The 26,932-nt window shown below is 40.8% G+C and overlaps 1 protein-coding gene across 1 annotated transcript in view; it reads left to right on the forward strand.

The window, feature by feature from the left end:
- The window catches only part of LOC149174992 (methylthioribose-1-phosphate isomerase-like), a 163,423-nt gene that overhangs the window by 57,743 nt on the left and 78,748 nt on the right, over nucleotides 1–26,932 (forward strand). Inside the window, exons 3-4 of the mRNA XM_089419471.1 lie at nucleotides 8,484–8,642; nucleotides 8,731–8,830. Of these exons, the coding sequence (XP_089275597.1) occupies nucleotides 8,484–8,642; nucleotides 8,731–8,830 (259 nt within the window). The remainder of the gene's footprint in view (nucleotides 1–8,483; nucleotides 8,643–8,730; nucleotides 8,831–26,932) is intronic.

Here is a 26,932-nt window from a genome sequence, read left to right on the forward strand (position 1 = left end):
GGAAGATAGAAGTATGACGAGATGTAAAGTTCATGGAGGACAGAGCTTTTAGAAGATCTCGCGAAATGTCTTCCGAGGAGCAGATGAAAGAGGATCTGTTGGTCATGCCCCTGCAACCAACAAAAGTGAAGAATTCTTCCTCGGGTCAGGAAGATTCTCAGGATGAGGAGGAGGAGCGAACAGAAGCACCTGCTGGCAGAGGAAGAACTAGCAGGGAACTTTGTCAGATTCTGTGTGATGCAGAGAACTTCATCAGTGAGCCAAGGAATAATAAGAGGGAGCAAAAATAGCCATACAAATATCAGGGGTTAGTAGCTCAGAATGGAGAACCTGCCAGCTTCAAGGAGGCAACTCAGCATCAAGTCTAGCTAGATGTGATGATAGAGGAGTATAACTCCATAATGGTGAATGATGTTTGGGAGGTGGTGTCAAGACCTCAAGACAGATCTGTGGTAGGTTCGAGATGGATCTACAAGATCAAATATGTTGCAGACGACAACGTTGAGAAATACAAGGTTAGGTTTGTGGCTAAGGGGTATGCTCAAAAGGAAGGGATTGACTATGAGGAAACCTTTGCCCCGGTAGCCAGGTATACATCTATTAGGATCGTGAAATCTCTTGCAGCCCAGATGGGATGGGAGATCCATCAGATGGATGTCGAGACGACATTTCTGAACGGGGTAATAGAAGAAGAGATATACATTGAACAACCAGAGGGCTTTGAAACTCATGAGAAGAAGCCTCATGTATGCAGACTGAAGAAAGCCTTGTATGGGATGAAGCAGGCACTGAGAGCATGGGATGGTCGAATAGATGGCTACTTGCAGAAGATGGGGTTTGTCAAGAGTGACACAGATCCGAATCTCTACTATCTGGTCGTAGAGAATGAGCCGCTTATCTTAGTATTATATGTGGATGGTCTCTTTCTGACAGGATCATCCAGACTCATTGAGGACTGCAAGAAGAATCTAGCCACAGAGTTCGATATGAAGGATTTGGGACAAATGCACTACTTCCTAGTGTTGGAAGTTTGGCAGCAGAAAGGAGAAATCTTCCTTGGGCAAGGGAGGTATGCTACAAAAATCCTGAAAAGATTCGGGATGGGAGACTGTAGACCTATGGCTACGCCAATGATCACCAGCTGGAAGAAGATTGATGCATCAGAAGACAAGGATGTCGATCCCACGCTATACCGACAGCTCATAGGGTCCCTGATGTATTTGGTCAATACTAGGCCAGATATTTGCTATGCTGTCAATACCCTCAGTCAGTTCATGGTGGAACCAAAAAGGGCACACTGGGCAATAGGCAAACACGTTCTTAGGTATTTACAGGGAACAATTGATTATGGGCTCTTATACACCAAGGGGAAGGATATCAGGTTGAGTGGATTTGCTGATGCAGATTGGGAAGGAAGTTCAATGGATCGGAAAAGTACCTCTAGGTATTGTTTCAACATTGGATAAGGAATGACCTCCTAGTACAATAGGAAACAGAAGTCTGTGGCTCTGAGCTCATCTGAGGCAGAATATATGGCAGCAAGCATAGCTTTGTGTGAGGCCATATGGCTTAGAAAGCTGATGGTGAACCTATTTAGAAGAAATATGGAGGCAACCAGGATCATGTGCGATAATCAGAGTTGCATCAAACTCTCCGAGAATCCAGTGTTTCATGATCGGTCTAAGCATATTGATATCCGATGTCACTTTGTCAGAGACTGTTTCCAACAAGGAGTTGTACAGTTGAGCTACACTCCTATAGGAGAACAGGTGGGAGATATCCTCACCAAGGCCCTTGGGAAGTCAAAATTTGACTACTTCAGGGAAAAGATGGGGATGGTAAAGAACCCTTTCAAAAGTAGAAATGAGTGTGTTAGCAGCATGAATGAATGAAGAGGCAGATGCAGTGTTGGGAGAAAGTACCAGCAACAACACAGTTTCAGAGTGAGTTGTCATACAGCTGCAGCAGTCTCAGAGCCATGGGCAGCAGTACAAGATACAACAGTGCAGAGGATGTTGGGCAAGAAGGCTTAGCATCAACATAGGAACCGATGCCGGATGATCAGGGTGATGCTTAGTGAGAAATATTGCCAGAGCACAGTCCTCACTAAGAGGGAGTGTTGATTTGGGGTCATAGTATTAAAAAACGGCCATTTCGAAACGGAAACGGCCGAGTTGGTCCGTTCCATTGCCCTCCGAAGTGACTCGGTACAAAAAACGGCTCAGTTGGCCAAGTCAGCCATGACTCGGCCGAGTCATGGCTGACTCAGCCAACTGAGCCGTTTCCCGTACTGACTCGGCCGAGTCACAAACAACGGCCCGTAACCCACTAAAACAACGATTTAACATTATTTTAATGAAATTTTAAGGGGCTTGCTGATTGGTTTGGACTTCAAGGTGTTTTATGAATTAGCTAAATGTTATTTGGGGTCCATTTCCCCCTCCCAAACCCTATTTAACACACTCAAATGCTCTCTACTATTGATATGCTATTTAAATTTCATGGTAATGTTAAATTCTTAAAGTAAAAGTGACATTCTCCTTAATCTTCATTTTCATCCTTTCACTTAAATTTTTAACATTACCATGAAATGACTCAGAATGTTTGAGAGTGGTTTCGGCCTCATTGGATTTCATATGGAGAAAGTAGAATTTTAGATTTCATTCAAAATCCAGCGGACTTATCAGTTTTTCAGGATTTCAGGATTGGAGGATTGCAATGTTTCCATTGAATTTTGTCATGTATTAGGGTATGGAACTCGTATTTAATCAAGAGCATCAATCCCTCTATGTACCTTGATGTTAGTGACATTGGTTTTCAAACTCCTCTAGGATTCGCTCCCAAACCAAGAGCTTCTGTAAATGTCGCTCCCGCTCCCGTTTTCGGTCCTGCTCCCAAGTAACACAAAGAAGAGAAACCGTTTGGATCAAAAACGGTTAAATGATCTAGTTTATGTCCAATACAACCTCTGGCTCAGACGAAACCATTTGCTGAACAAAAGACCTGATTCAGATCCCATTATGTTGGAAGACATTGATCCAACATCAGATTGGGTAGTGGAGAGTCGTCCAACAGAGTTTGATCCTGATGAGTATCTTGATTTAGATTTAGATATCGAGACATCAGTTGAACTTGAACACGCTGTTCAGTCGAATGCAGATCCCAATCCACCAGCCTCAGTCTCATAGCCAGCAAGGACTCCAGTTGTAGGTGCTTCCTCTGCTCAGCCACGATAGAAGCGCAGCCGCATATCTACTCTATCTCAACTTGCATCTGCTGCAGTTGCACAACCTACTATTGGTACCACTTCTACAACTGCAGTTGGAGATGATGATAATGAGGAGGAGCCATGGGGCCCCCTGTCGGACTCTAATGATGATCCAAAGATTGATCGACATGATCTTGGCTCCTCTGGCAGTAGCTACTAGCCAGTAGCTGTAGTACTAGTACTGGAGTCTGGTCACAGTTTACTTTTGTTGTAGAGGCCATTTCTAGCCTCCTTGGTTATGTGTTTTTTGTTTTGAGACTTTGATCATGTATGACAGTTGACTATGTATTGCCATTGGGTACCATTTTGATATAATGGATTGTTTCATGAGCCTACTTTGATCATATGTTGTCTTCCATCTATATTATAATGCTGTGTGTTTGGAAACATTAATGAAAATCTTTAAAATTATGTTTAAAATCTTTAAAATTATGTTTTTTTATAAAAAATATAAATATTTAATGTATTTTTTACAACGACCGAGTCATTGAAATCGAGCCGGCCGAGTCATTACCATTTCGGAGTCGGAGTCGGAGTCAGAGTTTTAAAACTATGTTTGGGGTAGCATCGGATGTGCTCTAGCCACGAAACTTGGTGGAGAGGCTAAGGCACATGAGATCTCCAATAACCAGAAGGGGTTTGGGTAGATTCTAAATAGTTTGGGAGATATTAAAATAATTAATATTTTTAATGTAATCCCTAAGACTAAACTTAGGGAAAATAAAATATTAATGTGAATTAATATAAAACTGTGTTAGAATGGTCCAAAAGTCATGGATAAGCCAGATCTAATCTTAGCCATTGATTAGGGACTTAATCTCGATCGTTGATTTGTCAACAAGAAAAGCATAAGAGGAGGCTTGAGGGTCACCTGGAGAACACTCTGAGGGAGACCAGTCAGTTCAATTTTTGGAGCGGGGTTAGCTGAGAAATTGAACCAGTGGTCTTGTGAACAGTCAGGAGGCAGCAAGTACGGAACAAAGAGACAAGAGATTAGTGGAGAGGCCAAAAAGGTAGATGCAGGGCCAGAGGGAGCCACGCAGAGACAACAGAGATTGCGTAGAGTCAGCAGGGCCTACGTCATCCACGTAAAGGCGCAGGAGTAACGCAAAAGGCTAGAGAGGATGCGTAGAGTCTCAACAGGCTGACGCAGAGGGTTTCAGGGCACGTAGAGGTCAACAGGGTTGACGCTAGGTTCAGAAGAAGTGTTGGAGAATTTGTCTACATGTGGGTAAGCCAGTTTGGCACCTGGTTGTACTAGAAAATGGCTGAATAACAAAATCCTCCCTTGCTGCATCGATTTTCCCACATTGGGTTTTTTCGGGGACATTAGTCCAAAATATTTGTGTCAATGTGTTGATTCTTGTGCATATGTTTGTTTTTATATTATGGTGTGATATCTACAACAATATTTATTTTAATGTTTATTGAAGTGATTTCATGAATAACTTATGGTGGAATAAGTAGGAAAAGTAAATCAATTACTGTAGTGATAGAATTTTCACATGTAGGCCACCAGATGCTTGTCAATGGAATCTCTGATAATCTTCTTTGCTTTGACTTTAGCCCTATTGTACTTGGTCTTCACAGCAGCTGGTGCATTTGAAGGAGGCTCAGAGATTTTACCCTTCACATAATCCAACACTTCTTGTTCTTCCAAGGTCAAATCAAGAGACATCTTCCATCCATGATAGTCAGATTTTTCATGGAGCTTGTCTTCAGCCGGGAAGTGGGATGAGGAGCCCGTTGAGCCTTTTGTCCTTCTCCAATTGTTTTTGGTGATTGCTCTTTCACTCTTGCTTGGGCTTTGTCTTTACCTGAGCTCTGATACCATACCATGTTAATTTTAGATAACAATGGTATGTTCTATGCTTTAGAGCAATTTTACTTCAATTTCTTTATTAGCCCAATATCAATATCTAGTTTAGCAATCATATCAACATGATAGTAAAATGCAGATAGAACATAAACATAAAAAATAGAAGACAAACCAAGACAAGAGGACACAAGATGTGGCACCAGCCAGGGACAAACCCCAATGTGGGGAAACCCTTGATCAATTCTTCTTATATTCTTCAATAGTTCAACAAAGAGAGAGATAGTACAATTTACAAATCTGATAATTAATGACAACAACAACAAGCCCTAACCAAAAAAGCCTGGTCAATAGGGCAGATTCCTTCCTCAATTCTGCTCAGTCAAACCCAGTCAACTTCTGCCTCCAACAACAAGTCTAATCAGCCCAAAACAGTCCGAAAAAGTCTAGTCAAAACTGGTCAATGAAAGTCAACTCTGTGGTCAGCCCTAGGGCAGTCAACGCTTGTCAAAGGAGAGGTCAAATTGCCTCGATTTTAGTGCCCAGATCTGTGGCCTGCTAGGACAAAGATACTTCACCCAAACCAAAGTCAATAAAGATCAATGCTTAAAGTCAACACAGTCAAACAGCCTCCCTACAGCTCGGTCAACGCTAGTCAATAGAAATCTGTCCTCCTTTCCTTTGCACGTGTGAGAGAGAAGAATGCCCAGAAATGCATAACCAAGCACAAGAGGAGAGAGAGGGATGTGAGATGAGATGATGATGAAAATGACTTGAGGTCTCCTTCTTTTATATGCAACGTTGAGGATGAGTTGAGGGTTTGAATGCCTGTTTTGCTTGCTATCCGACTTTGACAATTTGTCCATAATATAAATAAATTCATATCTTCATTTGTACATGTCGGAATCGGATGATCTTTAGATCAATCCTACACCTCTTAGAGAGAGGAATCCAAGAAAAATATCAGCGGTCATAAATAAGATGACCCATGTGGAGTTTGGCCCTAGTTGCCAATTTTAACAGATTCAAACCCACTATGATACCATGTTGAAATTCACAAGAGATAGTGTGAGAATCAAACAGAACCAAAAGAAAGGCATATTCTATAATAAAAAGAAAATAAACCAACACTAGGGCAACCTGACTTTTGAAGAGAAATCAGCCAAAAGTGGTACAAGTTTGCAACCCCTGAGTGAGAAATAACCTAAGTGCAAGTGTGGTGGAAAGAGAGAAACCCATGAACAAAAGAGAGCACAACACTTGCGGGTGCCCTGAGGCAAAACTTTTCTTTAAGAATGGATGAATGATCACAAGATGCTGAATTACAAATGAATTACTTAAGAGTAGGGTGTTTTCCTTGGAGGGGTTATGATTTTATGCGTACAAGGTCTATTTCTGCAAGACCAGGAGATATAATAGTGATTTACAATATAATGCTAGTTGTGGTCGAAAGTGAAGCTTATGCCATTTTCAATAGAACTGTGCTATGGATGCATGTTTTACCCAAGTATAATAGAAGATTTAATTTTTAAAATGAATGAGGTTCTCCACAGAATACTTGTATTTGTTTAATTGCTCGTGCAAACCTTTGGTCAAACTTGTATGGTAGTGAAGTGCCAATTACCAATGTCAATTGACCTAACAAGGTTCTTTACTTGTCATATTCTGATTTGGTGCATCTTACACTAGGTCTCAATCATTCTATTGGATAATTCCTCGTCTCAGATGTTAATCAGGCTTGAAGGGGTGCCAATAACAATTCCGTGTCTATAATGTATTATAAATTTTATTGCTATTTTAACTATCTTTTTATTGTCAAGACCTTTCTTAAACCATTTCCACAGAAGTGTCATGCCATGAGGATTCATGGAGTTTTTGTTTCCAAAGATATGGGCATGGTGCGACTTAATGCAATATAAGCAAGACAACCTGAAGACTTAAAAATATACATTTAAACCTTTGTAGACATCAGTATATGAGAGGACAACATGTTGTAATCTCCTCTTCACATAATGCAAACAACTTTAAGAACAAAATTTGATAGATTTCCTACTATCTAGGTTAAAATGTAGATGAAATTCATAATTATATTTGTGTTGAAATTATTTTATAATAAAACACTAATGCAATGGAGCAAGTCCAAAGTTCAAACCTAATTATGGTGTCAAAACAATATGCATTGATTGCACAATATTCAGACATTGAACCCCACCATAGCATACATTCATTTTGGAACTGCGAGTACCATAGAATAGTGAATTGGGTTGAATACTTCTCTTTAATGATAACGGTTGTCTCATGATATCCTCTTCCATGCATAATGGTATTTCTTGTAACCATGAGAAGGGGGAAGAAATCTTCTCAATGAAGTACGTAAGGAATATGTTCCAGAAAATGATCCACAAAATGCTTTCATATACGTTTCATGTTCACCATTTTCTCCAGGTAACTTTAATCAAAACTGCACTTGGCTTTATTGGTGATCTTTTGTGGTTCAAGTAGTAGTTTCATTCTTGAAGTGATTGGGTGTCCTATAACTGAATGACATCAAATCTGCTTTGTTAAAATTGCACCATGGATTGGAAAGCTTCAACTATTAGAGTTTTTGTAAGCAGTGGCTGCAACAATCAGTCCTATACAATGGATTTGGAAGCAGCATTTAGAAATCTGTTTAGGTCACTTCAATGAAAATGTTTCAAAAGAATAATCGCAATCACTGTTTGAAGTATATTTCAGTCCTGTTTTATCACTCAATTAACTATCCTAGAATTGGTCTGTGATATCTCTTCCTGCCTTGAGGATTCCATTGTCGTCAGTGTGTCCAGGTTTGTGGACAAAGACTATAAACTTCCATATAGTCTCTTAAATGGTTTTGTTGGACTGATCCATACAATTGTTTGTTACTAAATTCTAAAGCTTTGGGCTGCTTTCATCAATCACCGTGACTGCCTCATGGATCTCTTTCTCCACTACTGAATAGATAGAAGGATCCTAAATGTGTTTCAGTTTGGGATGGACAAAGAGTAATTCCATGCAGTCTTTTAAATGGTTTTATTGGACCAATCCAAACATCTCTTAGTTACCATATTCAAAAGCTTTGGGCTTCTCCATTAATCACCATGACTAGGTAATGGACCTATTTTTCCACTTGAATAGATATAAGAATCCTAGTTGTGTTTCAATTTGGGCAATCCATTGTCTCCCTCTTTGAGCTTGTGCTCTGGTGCCAACATGATAAGGTTATTGTAATGGTGGCTTGCTATCAATTTAAAAGGTTGTTGCACTGATACCTCTTGGCTATATGTGCTTGATGTGATTTTGAATTATGTTTTTTGGATTTATGGACATAAGCAAAGTAGTTGAACAACATATAAGTTTTCTCAATTCTTTTGTTTCCAGGCATGCTATACATGACATGGTGGTTCGTGGTGCTCCTGCAATTGCCATATCAGCTGCACTTTCACTAGCAGTAGAGGTTGCTAATTTGGGTCCAGTGGATTGGAGTGCGAATGATGCTATCTCATTTTTGCAAAAGCGTTTAGAATTCCTTGTTTCTAGGTAATACAACCTGATTTTTTCCATTTTTTTGTTTGTTTTCTAGCAGAAAGCAATTTGCATGGTTGATATTGTTTTGGTGGTTTTGCAGCCGTCCAACAGCAGTCAATCTTTCAGATGCTGCGACAAAGTTGAATGATGTGGTGCTAAAGGCAGCCAATGATATGTCCAAACCTGAAGCTATTTTTCAGGTTATTTACATCTTGTTGAAATGACATTTATTGGATTTGTGTGCGCTCTTTGAGATGTATGTTTGCATTCAATCTATATATAAATATAAACACAGAAGTTTTTATTTCTCCAGGCTTGCTTTTGAGCAGAAATTGCATCCCTTTTTAACAATTGCTAAAATTCTGGAAATTTATGTGTCCGTGAGAGTCATTGAAACCATGTACATATCTACGAAGTGTTCCCCTATCTTTAGTATTGCAAAGGTGACATTGTCAGATGAACGGGTAAGGAAAAACTAAATGACAGTTTTGATGCTTTGAAAGATTGTGACATACGTTGTGTTCTCTGTTGAGTCTTGCTTCTTGTCATATTCATCTCAAACATTTGTAGTAGATAGATGAGTGTAATCATTCGAAATAAATGCTACAGTTCTTAAGAGTCATATCTTGTCAAATAGCATTAATAATATCTTAAATAGGGCCGAAATGATAAAATTAAACAAGCACAAACTTGACCTGGTGTAACTATGATTATAAATTCCATTTTGATGGATGCTTTCAATCAACATGAGTGAAAGCAAGCCTTTGGCTAAGTTCCCGCCACTATGGGGCATCAATATCACCAAATTTGCCCAGGACTTGCACTTGGGCCCAGCCATTAAACATGAGCACAAGCATGAGTATGTCCTAGCTGAGACTTGAACCCTGGTGGGAAATCTATCAACACCCAACTTTCAGCAACTTGATAAGCCATTGTTGAAAGCTAGAGCTAGAATGAAAATTGAATGATGAATTTTCATTAGATACTTAATTGTGAAGAAAAAATTCACATTATTGAGCCTTGAAGATAAACTGATGTAGACGGTTTATGAAAATTTATTTTGATCCATGAATGGATGGCCATGCACCTATTTGCCAACTTTTGTGTGAGACCAATTATTCCAAGCATTATAATTGAAACTATAAAAATATAGATACAATTTAAGAAATTAGCTCACTAAAAAGTGATCCAAGATGGTGAATACTAACTGTCCCTGCCATTAGATATCCACATTGTTTGAAATTGTTGATCTCTGTTCTTCTAAGCTTGATGAGTGGCATTAACACTTTTGTGGGTCTGATCCAAGGGGTTTCCATTGTTAGATTTTGTAGCTCGGACAAGTGTTCTAGCCTTGAGAGGTGTCATTAAGGCTAAGAACATGAGCCCATGTAATTTTTCCTAAGGGAAATATCTTAATTATGTCAATTTGTGATTTTTTTAGTTATTTCCTAAGTCTAACTTAGGGGAAGTGAATTATTAATTGACATTAGTTGGGATAAGATCGATTTACCTCTAGAAGCTTGTAGAAAGTTTCTATGATGATCTTAGCCATCAATTGGATCAAGTGAACTTCTAATTGTGGCCATTCATTTGTGAATGAAAGATTATAAAGGGAGATCGATGGGAAACCTTGAGAAACATCTAGTGGGTGAATCTTTAGAGACACCCGATGGTTTCAACAATAGTGACTGAGGAGAGATATTTTTGGGATAATTCTTCATTAGATAGATTTCCAATTTTTGAGTTCGAGAGGAAGTTTATCAGGGCTGAATTATTTTTGTAGAAGGAGGCCGAGTTTGGCAGTGCGAGTTTGCTGGTTTACGAGTCCCAGTTGCCAGATGTCCAGATCGAGTTGCAAGTTGCCAATGCGAGTTGTTGGAGGTAGTGTGAGTGGCCTGTGCGAGTTGCTGGTGGAAACATAACTTGCTAGATTGATGTCCTAAAGGCAATTCGAATTGTCGGGAAGGGCAGTGCAAGTTCCTAGTTAACTAATGCAATTGTTGGAAGGGAGTGCGAATTGAAAGAAAGGGCCGAGTTAATTTGCAGAGCGAAATAGTGAAGTTTCCCAGATTGGTTTTTTCAGAGGTGGAGATAAAAATATTGTCAGAGCTTTGCCAAAATCAAGCAAACAGTTGTAATTTGTCAATAAGCATTTTTGCTGACGATTAAAAAAAAAAAACCCTCAAATCTGAAAACTGGTTCCCCCCACATTGGGGCTTTTCCTGGGACATTTTGTCCAAATATACTAGTGTAAATTGTGTGATTAGTTTCTCATATATTTCTTGTATTTTTATTTTGTGGTTGTTGCTTTTTATGTTATTATTCGTTAATTTCAACAAAAAAAAAAAATTTGTCATGAATAAGTAACAAGAAATAATTAATTTGGTTAATAACACCTTTTGGGTAGCTAGAAATTTCACATGGTATCAAAGCAGTGAAGCACTGAGGTTATTGGTGATTTGAGCGCGAGGGTTTCGAAGGAGAAATCAAAGAATTTATCACACAAAATTTCTCTTCATATCTATTCAGATTTATTGGAGTTTATAGTTTGAGGGATCAGGAGAGACTTAATGGTGCATTGAACTTTGGTATTTGGAAATCCAAAATTTTATTATTGTTGGAGGAGCATGAATTGAAGGAGTATGCTACGACAGTTGTTTCCGTACAGATAGATTTGGCACAGTTAGCGACCTACCGCAAGGAGGATGCCAAAGCCAAGCATATTATCCAATATGGAGTTAAAGATCATATAGTTCCCCATATTGTAGAATTGGATACAACTAAGAAGATGTGAGATGCCATCCTAAAGCCGTTCCAAAATGTCTCTGTAAATAGGAAGTTGATCCTTAGGGAGAAGCTCAGAAACACCAGAATGAACAAGGAAGAAGGCGTAGTCAGCTACCTCACCAAGATCAAATTTGTCAAGGATGAGTTAGTAGCCGTCAGAAGAAACATAGATGATGATGAGCTTGTGAGAACTGCTCTAAATGGGTTCTCAAAGTAGTGGGACGTGTTTTTCCAAGTGATCAATGGACGATAATACCTACCTGACCGGGATTGCTATGGAGCGATTTCACTCAGGAAGAGATTAGGTTGAGCCTTGTCAGCGGCAGTAGCAGTAAAAGCCATAATTGTGAGGATGATGATAATGTTTCTCTTGTGGGAAAGGGAAAATCCAAGAAGAGTTCAAGCAAAGGCCCTATCTCCAAGGGGGAGAAGAAAAAAGACTCGAGTAAAATCAAGTGTTCTGGATGCAATTAGCATGGACACTATGTCAGTTAATGTCTAAAAGGAAAGAAGGGTGATAAGAAGAAGAAGAAGTAGACAATAGCTTTAGTAGATATTGACGAGTTATCTTCAAGACTTGAAGATGAGTTCACTCTCATAGTTTTCTTATCTAGCTCAACCACCACAGGAGCCTAGTATATTGACAGTGGGGCATCATGTCATTTGATAGGGGTTACATTATTTCTCCAACTACAAAGCAAAGGAGATAGGCTTCCAGATTGAGATGGGAAATAATTCCAAGTGTACTCCAGTTGGGAGAGGGATAGTTAGATTTCATGGGGAGTTAGGCAAGAGTACTCATGTCACATATGTGTTGCACATGCCAGGTTTAGGAATGAACATGATTTTAGTTTCTTCTCTTTAGGATAAGGGCTATGACGTATACTTTTGAGGAAAAAAATTGTACATAAAACACCAAGATTGGAAGTCAATGAAAGAGATTGAGGTGAGAAGCAACAAGTTGTACAAGTTGTAGTTAGATGCTCCAAAGGCACTAGTGAGCAACAACTATAATAGAGATATGGGAGAATTATGGCATAAGAGGGTGGGTCATATCCATCATGGAGTACTTAAGTTGCTTTGAGAGACCGTGACTAGTGTTCCAGAAGTTAGCACAGAACATGATGACGTGTGCATAGGGTGCGTACTTGGGAAGTTTGCGAAGGAGACATTTCCAAGGAGTGACAAAAGAGAAAAGGGTGTTCTAGACCTGATCCATTCTGATATTTGTGGTTCATTGTCCACTAAGTCTCTCAGGGGTTATGAGTATTTCATGACCTTTATTGATGACTTCTCCAGGAAGACTTGGATTTACTTCTTGAAGGCAACGCATGAAGTCTTTAGTCGCTTTCAAGAGTTTAAGGCTCTTGTGGAGAACTTGACAGGTAGGAAGATAAAGGTTCTTTAGATAGATAATGGAGGTGAGTACATTGAGAAAGCCTTCAAGGATTTCTGTGCAATGGAAGGAATCAAGAGGGAATGGACAACTCTGTACAACCTGCAGCACAATGGCATTGCAGAAAGAAAGAATCGAACAATAGTTGGAGTAGCGAGGGAAAGCTATATGATTAGGATATGCCTAAGTATCTTTGGGCAAAGGCGTGTAGCACAATAGTTTACATTCAAAATAGGGTCCTGCACAAGTTGTTGGGAAGATGACTTGAGGAGGTATTTACAAGAAAAGCTAGAATTCAAACATTTCAGGATTTTTTGTAGTATCGCATATTGTCACATTCCAGATGAAAAGCGCACCAAGCTAGATGCAATGTAAGAAGGGATATTTCATTGGCTACAGTGAAAACTCCAAGGCATATAGGATCTACATTCCAGGTAGCAGGAAGATCATCGTGAGACAAGACGTAAAGTTCAAGGAGGAGAAATCCTTAAGGAGATCTCACAAGTTGCCAAAAGTTGATCAGAGTCAACAAGCAAAAGATTTAAGGGTTGAACAAGAATCTCAGGCTCAGGGCACTAGTACAAGTACAATGACTAGTACGGGCACATGTATAGGTGCATAGGAGAGTTCACAACATGTGGAGCAGTAGAAGTTGGGTGAGGAGCTTGAAGCTCAGCCAGCACAAGTGGGAGAAGGAATAAAGACGTGCTTCAGATGTTGAGAGATGCGTAGGAGTTTGTGGGAGTTCCTATATTGAGCACTAGCGATTAGAGACAACCAGAGAGATATTCAAGGTACAAGCATTGATGAGTGAGCTCATTCACAATGAGCCTTCTAGCTATCAGGAGGTTGCACAACACCAGGTGTGGCAGGGTGCAATGGTGGAGTACAACTCTATCATGTAGAAGATGTTTGGGAGGTGGTACCTAGACCATTGAATAGAGCAGTGGTTAGTTCCAGCCGGATCTACAAGATCAATCACACTATAGATAGCATTGCAGAAAAGTTCAAGGCAAGGTTCGTGGCCAAGGGGTTCTCTTAGAAGGGGTGAATCGAATATGAGGGGACATTTGTGCCAGTGGCTAGGTATGCTTCCATTAGGGCCGTGATCTCACTTACAACACAGATAGGATGGCAGATCCATCAGATGGATGTCAAGACAACATTCCTGAACGAAGTTATAGAGGAGGAGGTGTACATCGAACATCCAAAGGGTTTTGAGATGCATGGAGGGAAACCCATGTATGTAGGTTGAAGAGAGCACTATACAGACTCAAGCAAGCTCCTAGAGCATGGTATGGTCAGATTGACAGCTACTTGCAGGAAATGGGCTTTGTGAAGAGTGAGGTAGATTTGAACCTCTACTATCTCATGGTTGGAGGTGAACCACTCATTCTCGTTTTGTATGTGGATGATCTATTTTTGACTGGGTCACTAGGGCTCATAGAGGACTGCAAGAGGGACTTAGCAACAGAGTTCAAGATGAAGGATTTGGGGTTGATGCATTATTTTCTAGGACTTGAGGTGTGGCAGATAGATGGGGAGATCTTCCTTGGTCAAGGGAGATATGCTATGGATATCTTGAAGAAATTTAGGATGTTAGACTGTAGACCCATGTCTACATCTATGATAACCAATTGGAAGAAGATTAATTCGTCTAAGCAGGAGGTAGTGGACTCCACCTTGTATAGATAGCTTATTGGCTCTCTCATGTATCTGGTCAACACAAGGCGAAACATTTGCTTTGTGGTCAACACTCTTAGTTCATGGTGGAACCAAAGAGGGTGCATTGGACAGGAGCGAAGCATGTGCTGCAATATCTACAAGGTACAGTTGAGTATAGGTTGAAGTATACTGAGGGTGATGGTTTTAGGTTGATGGGATAAACTAATGCAGACTGGGCAGGTAATCCAGTGGACAGGAAAAACACTTCAGGGTGTTGCCTCAACATGGGATCAAGGGTTGTCTCATGGTATAATAGGAAGCAAAAGCCAATTACATTAAATTCTACAAAGGAAAAATACATGGCAACAAGCATGGCTACATGTGAGGCCATATGGCTTCAAAAGCTGCTAGTGGCACTGTTTGGTTAGATGATGGAGTCGACTAGTATCTACTATGATAATTAGAGTTGCTTCAAGCTATCTGAGAATCCAATGTTTCATTATAGGTCGAAGCATATCGACATCAGATACCATTTCATTAGGGACTGTGTACATCATGGATTAGTTCGACTATAGTTTGTTCCCACAGATGAACAAGTTGCAAACATTCTGAAAGAGGTTTTGGGTAAAGAAAGTTTGTTTTCTTTAGGGATAAGTTGGGTGTTGTGGAGAACACCTTCCTTGCTAAGAGGGAATGTTAGGTTTTGAAGCTCAGATAGGTGTTCTAGCCTTGGAAGGTGTCATTAAGGCTAAGAACATGGAGGAATTAATTATCTCTAAGCCCATGTAATTTTTCCAAAGGGAAATATGATATATCTTAATTATGTCAATTAGTGATTTTTTTAATTATTTCCTAAGTCTAACTTAGGGACAGTGAATAATTAATTGACATTAGTTGGAATAAGATCGATTTACCTCTAGAAGCTTGTAGAAAGTTTCTAAGTTGATCTTAGCCATCAATTGGATAAAGTGAACTTCTAATTGTGACCATTCATTTGTGAATAAGAGATTATAAAGGAAGATCAATGGGCAGCCTTGGAAACACATCAAGTGGGTGAATCTTCAGAGACACTAAAGGGTTTCAAACTTTCAACAACAATGATTGAGGAGAGATATTTCCAGGATAATTCTTCATTAGATAGATTTCTAGTTTCTAAGTTCTAGAGAAAGTTTATCATGGCTGAATTTTTTCTACAATAGGAGATCGAGTTTGGTGGTGTGAGTTTTCCAGTTTACTAGTGCGAGTTGCCAGAGGTTTAGGTCAAGTTTCCAGTTGCCAGTGCGAGTGGCTTGTGTGAGTTGTTGGAGTTAGCATAACTTGCTATATCGATTTCCCAAAGGTAGTGCAAATTGCAAAGAAGGGTAGTGCGAGTTCCTAGTTAACCAGTGTGATTGCAGGAAGGGAGTGCAAATTGCAGGAAAGAGCCGAGTTAATTTGCAGAGGGAAATAGTGAAGTTTCCTAGATTGATTTGTTCAGAGGTGGAGACAAAAATATTGTTGGAGCTTTACTAGAGTCAAGCAAGTAGTTGTAATTTCTCAATAAGCTTTTTTGCTGAAGATATTAATAAAAGCCCTTAGATCTGAAAACTTGTTTGCCCCACATTGGCGTTTTTCTAGGGATGTTTTGTCCAAAAATACTGGCGTAAATTGTGTTATTGGTTTCTCGTATATTTCCTGTATTTTTATTTTGTAATTGGTGTTGTTTATGTTATTATTTATTACTATCAACAAGAGATTTAATTTGTCATGAATAAGTAACAGGAAATAATTAACTAGGTTAAAAGCACCCTTTGGATAGTGAGAAATTTCACAGCCATCTTCTCCTTTGTAGCTTAGAATAGTTGAAATCCATTGGGAGGAAAATGGAAGAATAAGACAGGGTGGTAGTCATTCTCAAGAGTTTACCAACTATTGGAATTTGGGTAGCTCGGAAGGTATTTTTGAGAGGTGAAAACCCACAAAAAGGAGATGGTTGGGGAAGTTACCCAAGTAGTTGTAGTTTTGGACGAAAACCTTAATTAATTAATTTTTTTATTATAAGGGTTTAAGTGAATGAAAACCTTAAAGATCTAGAGTTTTGGCTTAAGAAACCCTAAAAGAAAAGTATAAATAGAGAGCCTAAGGAGAGACTCATTGTACACACATGAGAAGGACTTCATATGTGGAGCAAAAGAGTCCTAGAAGAGGAGAGTTGCAGTTAGCAAGGAGAGTCAGATTTCTGCTCTAGGAAGAGGCTGAGTTAAATGTGTCTATTCTAAGAGAGGTCAAGCGTTATGAATAAAAATAATATAAGTAATATAAATTTAATAATCATAAATAATGATTAAATTAAATAGTAATTAGTTATTGAAGAGGCATGTCTCTAAGGACATGATTGTTCATGAAGGGGCACCTCCCTAGGTATATAAGCAAGCCCTCATTGGTAAACATATCATCTCATATCATATCAATTCTTGTATACACTGTTCAATACATATTTCTATCCTCAATGGATGTCTTTGTTGGAAATACTGAGAGGGGGGTGAATCAATATTCCTTTTCAATTGTTACTTTTACCAGTTAAATCAATTATATTTAGAACACAAAATGAGTAATAGGAATAAATTCTTTTATTAATATAATCTTTATAATGAATCAAGTACAATATATATGGCTCCAACTGTTGATGAAGACACCGATCTTCAATTCCCCAGTCTCCAACCTGTTGCCAAGCACCAATTTGGTCTTTTGTGAGGCTCCAACCTCTAGGGTACCGACCCTATCTTCTCAAGGCACAAACCTTGCGTTTAGAGGCTCCAACCCCTAGAGAACCAACCCTTCTAAGGTACAGGCTCCGACTTGGTTTTCTGAGGACACCGATCCCCTAGAGCTCCAACCCTATCTGTCAAGGCACCTACCTTGTTTGTTCGAGGCTCCAACCTTTAGGGCACCAAACCTCTGGGCTCCAACTGTTAAGTTATGGTATGTTCTATGCTTATAACAGTTTACTTCTTTTTCTTATTATATTCCACCGATTAGCAATCACATGTACATAAAGTAAAGTGCAGATAGAACATTAAACGATCGACAAAAAAGAAGCCAAGACAAGAAACACAAGATGTGGCGGCTAGCCAGGGACAAACCCCACAATGCGTGGGGAAACCCTTTGATCAAATCTTCTTTTATCTTCAATAATTCAACAGAGAGAAATAGTACAATAAATCTGATTCATATCAGCAGTAGCAAACCCTAGATCAGTAGCATCAGCAATAGCGGCTTCATTATCAAACTAGGGCAGACCATATCTCACAAACCGACAGTCGGATTGACTTCATTCCACCACCAAAAGTTTCGGCTTCCAGAGGAGGTTCAGATGAACCTACAACACACTTCAGATGAGGAGATCTTTTAGGCCACGCAAGTCAATCTTTACTTCTGCAGTTGCAGCTTCAGTTTTAGCAGTTTCCGGCTTCAAACTAGGGTAGTCGATATCTTGCAAACCGTTCGTCGGATTGACTTCATTCCACCACCAAAAGTTGCGGCTTTCAAAGGAGGTTCAGATGAACCTACAGCGCAGTTCCAAAGAGGAGATATTCTAGGCCACGCAAGTCAATCTTTACTTCTGCAGTTGCAGCTTCAGTTTCAGCAGTTTCCGGCTTCAAACTAGGGCAGTCGATATCTTGCAAACCGTTCGTCGGATTGACTTCATTCCACCACCAAAAGTTTCGGCTTCTAGAGGAGGTTCAGATGAACCTACAGCGCAATTTAGATGAGGAGATCTTCTAGGCCACGCAAGTCAATCTTTACTTCTGCAGTTGCAGCTTCAGTTTCAGCAGTTTCTGGCTTCAAACTAGGGCAGTTTATATCTTGCAAACCGTTCGTCGGATTGACTTCATTCCACCACCAAAAGTTGCGGCTTTCAAAGGAGGTTCAGATGAACCTACAACGCAGTTCCAAAGAGGAGATCTTCTAGGCCACGCAAGTCAATCTTTACTTCTGCAGTTGCAGCTTCAGTTTCAGCAGTTTCCGGCTTCAAACTAGGACAGTCGATATCTTGCAAACCGTTCGTCGGATTGACTTCATTCCACCACCAAAAGTTGCGGCTTTCAAAGGAGGTTCAGATGAACCTACAACGCAGTTCCAAAGAGGAGATCTTCTAGGCCACGCAAGTCAATCTTTACTTCTGCAGTTGCAGCTTCAAATTCAACAGCTTCCGGCTTCACATGTGTGAGAGAGAGAGACCCATTTCAGCGAGTAGAGAAGAGACTCATATCTACGCAGTAGAGAGAGAGAGATGTGATGAGATGAGTGAGTTCAAATGAGGAAAAGTCCTCTTATATTTATACACAACGTTGGTGGGTGAATAGATGCGACTGTTGGGCTTCTGAGCGTACATGAGTTGTAGGTCGGCTTGATAATAATTCCATAATCAAAATAAATTCATATCTCCATGAATACTTATCGGAATCGGATGATCTTTATATCAATCCTACACCTCTCGATGAGAGGAATCTAATAAAAATATTATCAGCCATGAATAAGATGACCCACATGAAGTTTTGCCCTGGTTGCCAATTTTAACACTCCCTCTCAACCATGGAGAACTTCATCTGCAATCTGTCTATCGGTCGTTACTATTCATCCATCAAATGCATTGCCTTGTACAACCTGACCCTTGCCCTGCTCTGCTCTATTTTGCCTGTTCTGCTTTGTCTTGTTCTGCCCTGCACTGATCTGTGCTGTTTTGTTCTGTTCTGCTCTGCTCTTGCATTGTTCTGTTCTACTCTGCTTTTGTCCGAATTATGAAGAAGAAGAAATGATCGAGGATGTATCATACTGACTCAAAGTCAGTCTCAGAGTATGTACCACTGGTCCCAGACCAGTCTCAACCAACCCAAAGTCAGCGTCATAGTGAGGACAACTCCAATGGTCCCAGACCAATATCATCCTCCACTGACTCAAAGTCAGTCTCAGAGTATGTACCACTGATCCCAGACCAGTCTCAACCGACCCGAAGTCAGCGTCATAGTATGGTACAACTCCTACCACTGGTCCCAGATCAGTATCATTGATCCCAGATCAATGGAGGTCATCCTAGCGTAGGGAGTACAGTAGTTACAACGATGCGTCCATCGGTACTACTATGGTCCCTAACTTCATTTCCTTGCTCATTGATCAGATGAGAGGTACTTCCCATGAGTCCCAGACTGCATGGGTAGGATGCCTCGACAGGAGAACTAATCAATCCTGTCCTCACAGGAGAACACATCAATCCTGCTACAATTGCCATGGAGAACACATCAATCCAGGCCTCACAGGAGAACACATCAATCCTGCTACAATTGCCATGGAGAACACATCAATCCAGGCCTCACAGGAGAACACATCAATCCTGCTACAATTGCCATGGAGAACACATCAATCCAGGCTGCCATGGAGAACACATCAATCCAGGCCTCACAGGAGAACTAATCATCCTGCTACACAGGAGAGCGAATCATCTTGTCCCACAAGAGAGCGAATCATCTTGTTCCAGTGTGCACCACCAGGGGAGGGTGAGTCACCCTGTGGTCATATGTTGCTCCAGTAGGAACCGCAAGCCCTCAGAGCTCCCAGAGCTCAATGTATGCAACATGCAGGACCCTTGTACAAAGGTTTCTTTCCGACTCCAAGTCATTTGGGAAAATCACAGATTAGATCTTTCCTCGGGGCTTTGACAAGGTGTATCAACCTGTACATCATCTTAATGTGATGGAGCTTCCTTGCTCATCAACTTACCATATCCCAGATGATGTCTATCTGCTGGAGCAATTGACGAATACGGGATTCTTCAATAATCAAATCCCACCTCTGGTTGTTACAGAGAATCACAGTGGTATCCAATGTAAATCCAAATAGCTCACTGAAGAGCTTTCGCAACCAGAGTGCCTCACACGAGGTTATGCTAGCAACAATATATCCTGCTTCGGCGGTGCTCAAAGCCACCGACTTCTGCTTCCTGCTCATCCAGGATATCGAAGCAGATCCCAAGGTGAAACAGTACCCGGAAGTGCTCTTACGGTCCACCACACTGCCTGCCCAATCAACATCAGTATATCCAAGTAGTCTCACATCTCCGGCAGTGTATCTTAATCCATGAGAGATTGTGTCCTGAAGACATCTCAGAAGATTCCTGGCATCAATCCAGTGAGGCTCAAACAAATATGAGCTCACAATGCTAACTGAAAAACATATGTTCGGATGGAGGTTCACCAAGAACATCAATGCAAATGAGTTTTTGAAACTCAGAGGCATTTCCCAAGTCTGGTCCGACATCACTACCATATAACTTCTAAAAGTTAAGATCCTCGAAGTAGTCACAGGTTTGTAGTCCATCATACCGAATCTTTCCAATATATTTACCACATATTTTCCTTGAGATAGGAAAATTTCCCTTGGCTTCTGCCACACTTCAAGTCCTAGGAAGTAGTGCATCAGTCCTAGGTCTTTCATTTCAAATTCAGAGGCCAGTTCCCTCTTACATTTGTGAATGAGAGGGTCTGCACCTGTTGGAAAGAGGTCATCCACATACAACACCAGTATGAGAGGCTTGTCATCTTCAACCTTAAAGTAAAGGTTAGGATCGGCTTCACTCCTAGTGAATCCCAGCTTTATCAAGTAGCTATCGATCCTCTCATACCATGCTCGGGGTGTTTGCTTCAGCCCATAGAGAGCTTTCTTCAACTTGCATACATGAGATTTTCGATCATAAATCTCAAATCCTTCGGGTTGCTCCACGTAGACCTCTTCTTTGATCGAGCCATGCAAGAACGCAGTCTTGACATCCATCTGATGTAGGTTCCATCCTTGTGAAGCGGCAAGGACTATGATTGAGCGGATGGTCGTATATCTGGCAACAGGTGCAAATATCTCATCATAGTCTATACCTTCCTTTTGGGAGAAACCTCGAGCAAAAAAACGAGCCTTATACTTTTCCGTGCTTCCATCTGCTGCATGCTTTATCTTGTAAAGCCATTTGGAAGTAACAACAGTCTTGTCCTGGGGTCTGGGAACTACTTCCCAAACATCATTCTTTATGATAGACTCATATTCTTCGGTCATAGCATCCTTCCATACTTGATGCTTGACGGCTTCTGAGAATGACGAAGGCTCATTTTGTATGATCGTGCTCATGATGGTCAGGTATCCTTGATACCTATGAGGTTTCTTACTTTCACGAAAGGTTCCTCGGGGTGCAGCATGTCCTTCAGCATCATCAAGTAACCCCTTAAGCCATGAAGGCCTCTTCCTAGAAGAGGAAGGCTCATATGGAGGAGGATCAATCGGATCCATGGGTTCTTCTACATCAGGCATTGATTCATCATCCTTTTCTTTCGGTTCCCTGGTGTCGGCTTCTTGAGAGCTCCTCAAAGTCGGAAGATTGATCACCTTGCGATGAACTTTTCTTCAGGAGTCTTAGAACCCAATGCTTGATGAGGGCATCGATTTTGTACATATACGGCGGTGATTGTAGTTTCAGCCCATAGAAACTTCGGAAGTCTTTGATCATGAGGCATGGCTCGGACAGCTTCCATCATCGTGCGGTTCTTCCTTCCCACCACACCATTCTGCTCAGGAGTATGTGGTGTAGTAGTCTCCCTCTTAATGCCAACCTCAGGTATGCCTGAGTGAACCAATTGTAATATATCGGAGGTCTTGCTTTGGCTTGAGGGGAATGGTCCCCTTTTGAGCTTTCCTTCGGCACATCCTGGACATACACCTTCTTTCTCTACTCAAAATTCGGGCATCCCTGTCACCATTTGTCTTACACCGAGTATAGCTTTATAATGAAGGGGGGCAAACCTCTAATGCCAAAGTTCGAACTGAAGAGATGTGTCATAAGACATGACACCTAGCAGACTTCCACCGACTTGATATAAAGAATCAACTCGAAACCCAAGAGTGAAAGCATCTTTAACATTATTTTTCCATATGCGTACCTTACCATCGCTGAAGGTTACCTTATAGCCTTTGTCTTCCATTACCGAGATGGACGCTAGGTTCTTTTTGAGGTCATGTGCATTTAATACATCCTGGACTTTCTAGCCTTCTTGAATGGTTGTCCTCTTCCTCGATCCCCAGCTCTCCTCTTACCTTTGTTGTTGAATTTGTCATTCCTTTGATTTGCCATCAGAGGGATTTTGATCATCATCCCGGTGTGAGTCCTTTCTATCAGGGCACTCCCTAGCATAGTGACCTTCTTTATCGCAGATGTAACATCATCCTTTTCTTCCACCCTTAGGTCCAACATTTCCTTTTGATTTAGTCCCGGAATTATTTCTTTTCTTAGCATGAGAAGAAAAGGCAGCAGGAGGACCTTTAGGCATGGGCATTTCTTGCTCTTCTTCCCTTGTTTCTTCTTGAATGCATCTAGCCATTAATTCCTCGAAACTAGGAATTACATTATTGTTCAGAAGAGTAGTCCTGAACACATACCATTCAGATGGTAATCCTTCGAGAGTTGTGAGTGCCATTTCTCTGTCAGTAATGGTTTCCCCAATAGATAGGAGATCGTTCTTGATCTCGGTGATTCTTAAGAAGTATGCTTGCATACTTTCATCTTTACCCTTCTTATTTCTAAGAAACAAAACTTGATTTGCATCATTAACTTTAAATAAACTCACCAGTCTGTCGTAGATTTCCTTGGAGGTGTCTAGATCAGAGATGTAGGCCACCAAGCGCTTGTCGATAGAGTCCCGGATGATCTTCTTTGTTTTGACTTCTCCATTTTTCCATTTGTTCCAGGCAGCAGCAGATGCATTTGATGAAGGCTTAACAATATTGCCTCTTACATGGTCTAGCACTCCTTGATCTTCAAGGGTTAGATCGATAGACATCTTCCATCCGTGATAGTCAGCTTTCTCACGGAGCTTGTCTTCGGCAGGAAAGAGTGATGAAGACCCCATAGTTCTTTTAGGATAGCCTTGCCAATCTTCTCTTCAATGATTGCTCTTGCTCTTGCTCGGGCTTTGTCTTCACCTCAGCTCTGATACCATGTTAAGTTATGGTATGTTCTATGCTTATAACAATTTACTTCTTTTTCTTATTATATTCCACCGATTAGCAATCACATGTACATAAAGTAAAGTGCAGATAGAACATTAAACAATCGACAGAAAACAAGCCAAGACAAGAGACACAAGATGTGGCGGCTAGCCAGGGACAAACCCCACAATGCGTGGGGAAACCCTTTGATCAATCTTCTTTTATCTTCAATAATTCAGCAGAGAGAAATAGTACAATAAATCTGATTCATATCAGCAGTAGCAAACCCTAGATCAGTAGCATCAGCATTAGCGGCTTCATTATCAAACTAGGGCAGACCATATCTCACAAACCGACAGTCGAATTGACTTCATTCCACCACCAAAAGTTTCGGCTTCCAGAGGAGGTTCAGATGAACCTACAGCGCAGTTCAGATGAGGAGATCTTCTAGGCCACACAAGTCAATCTTTACTTCTGCAGTTGCAGCTTCAGTTTCAGCAGTTTTCGGCTTCAAACTAGGGTAGTCGATATCTTGCAAACCGTTCGTCGGATTGACTTCATTCCACCACCAAAAGTTGCGGCTTTCAAAGGAGGTTCAGATGAACCTACAACGCAGTTCCAAAGAGGAGATCTTCTAGGCCACGCAAGTCAATCTTTACTTCTGCAGTTGCAGCTTCAATTTCAGCAGTTTCCGGCTTCAAACTAGGGCAATCGATATCTTGCAAACCGTTCGTCGGATTGACTTCATTCCACCACCAAAAGTTTCGGCTTCTAGAGGAGGTTCAGATGAACCTACAGCGCAGTTCAGATGAGGAGATCTTCTAGGCCACGCAAGTCAATCTTTACTTCTGCAGTTGCAGCTTCAGTTTCAGCAGTTTCCGGCTTCAAACTAGGGCAATCGATATCTTGCAAACCGTTCGTCGGATTGACTTCATTCCACCACCAAAAGTTGCGGCTTTCAAAGGAGGTTTAGATGAACCTACAGCGCAGTTCCAAAGAGGAGATCTTCTAGGCCACGCAAGTCAATCTTTACTTCTGCAGTTGCAGCTTCAGTTTCAGCAGTTTCCGGCTTCAAACTAGGGCAGTCGATATCTTGCAAACCGTTCGTCGGATTGACTTCATTCCACCACCAAAAGTTGTGGCTTTCAAAGGAGGTTCAGATGAACCTACAACGCAGTTCCAAAGAGGAGATCTTCTAGGCCACGCAAGTCAATCTTTACTTCTGCAGTTGCAGCTTCAAATTCAACATCTTCCGGCTTCACATGTGTGAGAGAGAGAGAGACCCATTTCAGCGCAGTAGAGAAGAGACTCATATCTGCGCAGTAGAGAGAGAGAGATGTGATGAGATGAGTGAGTTCAAATGAGGAAAAGTCCTCTTATATTTATACACAACGTTGGTGGGTGAATAGATGCGACTGTTGGGCTTCTGAGCCTACATGAGTTGTAGGTCGGCTTGATAATAATTCCATAATCAAAATAAATTCATATCTCCATGAATACTTATCGGAATCGGATGATCTTTATATCAATCCTACACCTCTCGACGAGAGGAATTTAATAAAAATATTATCAGCCATGAATAAGATGACCCACATGAAGTTTTGCCCTGGTTGCCAATTTTAACACCAACCCACTGCTATACTTTGTCTAGATATGTTTTATAGTAATTCATGGCTCCCAAAATCTTCTTCATTGAGTTTTGTCAATCTACAGTTTCACTGTAGTCTCCATGCTACATCATTAATGACAACCTTGTCTCATAGAAGGTATCACCATTGCTCTTCATTATACCCAAGCAAAATCTCCAAGTCACATCGCGATGACTAATACATCATGGTCTTTAATAGTCTCCACACAACTTCAATGTGTCTACGATGAACCACACTAAGCTCTGCACAAAGACAACACTCTGTATCAAGCCTCTGTTCTCACTGTTGTGGTAACTGCGTCATGAGTGATTGCTTTAGGAGTGACTTCTTCAGAGGAGTGACTGTCACAGTTTCATATTGTGTGTTCAATTGAAAACAACCCTGTTCATACTTAGATAATCTTCTTAGATTTGTAGAGCGACCTTTTTGAACTGTAATCTGAATCACTGTCAAACACAAGTCCGAGCCTTTCAATAAATAACCCAGTCAACGGAATGCTCGACCTTCGGCTTCCTTCTTCTTGTGTTGGACCTTCGACTTCCTTTTTCATTCGCTCGACCTTTGGCTTCCTTCTTCTGCTTCTTCACGTTCACGAGTTGTGAACTCTCCTTCTTCTCTGTGATAGATGCCCGAGATCAATCCTTGAGGTGAAGTTTTTAACTTGTATATATACAAGTCTCATCAATACCCAAAAGACATGTTTATTGGAGGAGAGGCCGACTTATGAGGTCGCATATTAAAATTATATCGGAGAGGCCCTTTTTTAATATTCATCCAATAGACTTATTATTTACGAAAATCACATAGGAGAGGCTATACCCACATGGAGGTCCCACATCCACGTCATCACCTTAATCGCAATCGCAACTTCATGAAAATCGAAGGTTTTACAAGTCGTGCTCATGCTCTGTTTTCCGATATAGCTGATGCCCCTACTACCGACAGAGCGGATGCGATATGATATTAAACTATTTTTGATAACTCCGTCGGGTCCACAATTCTATCGCAATCGGCATTTCGTCAGGTCCATAACTCTATCGCAATTGGCGGTCCGTCGGGTCCATTACTCTATCGCAATCAACGGTCTGTCGGATCCATAACTCTATCGTAATCGACTGTCTGCCATCGTGACATCCTTAGAAACTTGCGATTCAACGGATGCGATATCATATTATGTTATAAAGGTGCAGCGGGTCCGCACTATTATTGCAATCAGAGGTTTTACCGTGACAACTCTTTATGATTTGTGATACGTAACTTCCAATAGGTGGATGGGATATTTCATTAAGGTGTATTATAATGGTCCAACAAGTCCACAATACTCATATCGCAATCGGGGAATTCGAGTGGTAACACATAATGAAGCCACTGATATAATTCCTCCGATAAAACTGTTAACTCCTCCATTCTGGCTCTTCTTCCCTTTAGCTCTTTCTCTGCTGATGTGTCCTCTTTGCTCCTCCGATATTGTTGTTCTTCCTGTGACTTCTGATAACCTGCTTCCGATGAACTCTTCCGATAGCTCTTCTTTGACTGCTCTTGTTCTTGACTTCCAATGGCTTCCAATGTCTTTCCAATGGCTTTCCTTCTTGGCTTCTTGTTCCTGTTACTTCACGGATCTGCTTCTCCTTGGCTTCACATTGATATTTAGTATCCCAAAATATTTCCATATTAACATGAATGACAATCTAGATGTCATTGATGGCAATATTCTTCTTCTCTCCCCCTTTGACATCAATGGCAAAGTTGTGCACAAGGACTCCCCTTGTCGAATTGCTCCCCCTGTCATGGTGCTATTGTTA

Source organism: Pinus tabuliformis, chromosome 4_1 (genome assembly GCF_031772625.1).
Source record: "Pinus tabuliformis cultivar Carrire ecotype Pingquan chromosome 4_1, CPIR1, whole genome shotgun sequence".
Classification (NCBI taxonomy): domain Eukaryota; kingdom Viridiplantae; phylum Streptophyta; class Pinopsida; order Pinales; family Pinaceae; genus Pinus; species Pinus tabuliformis.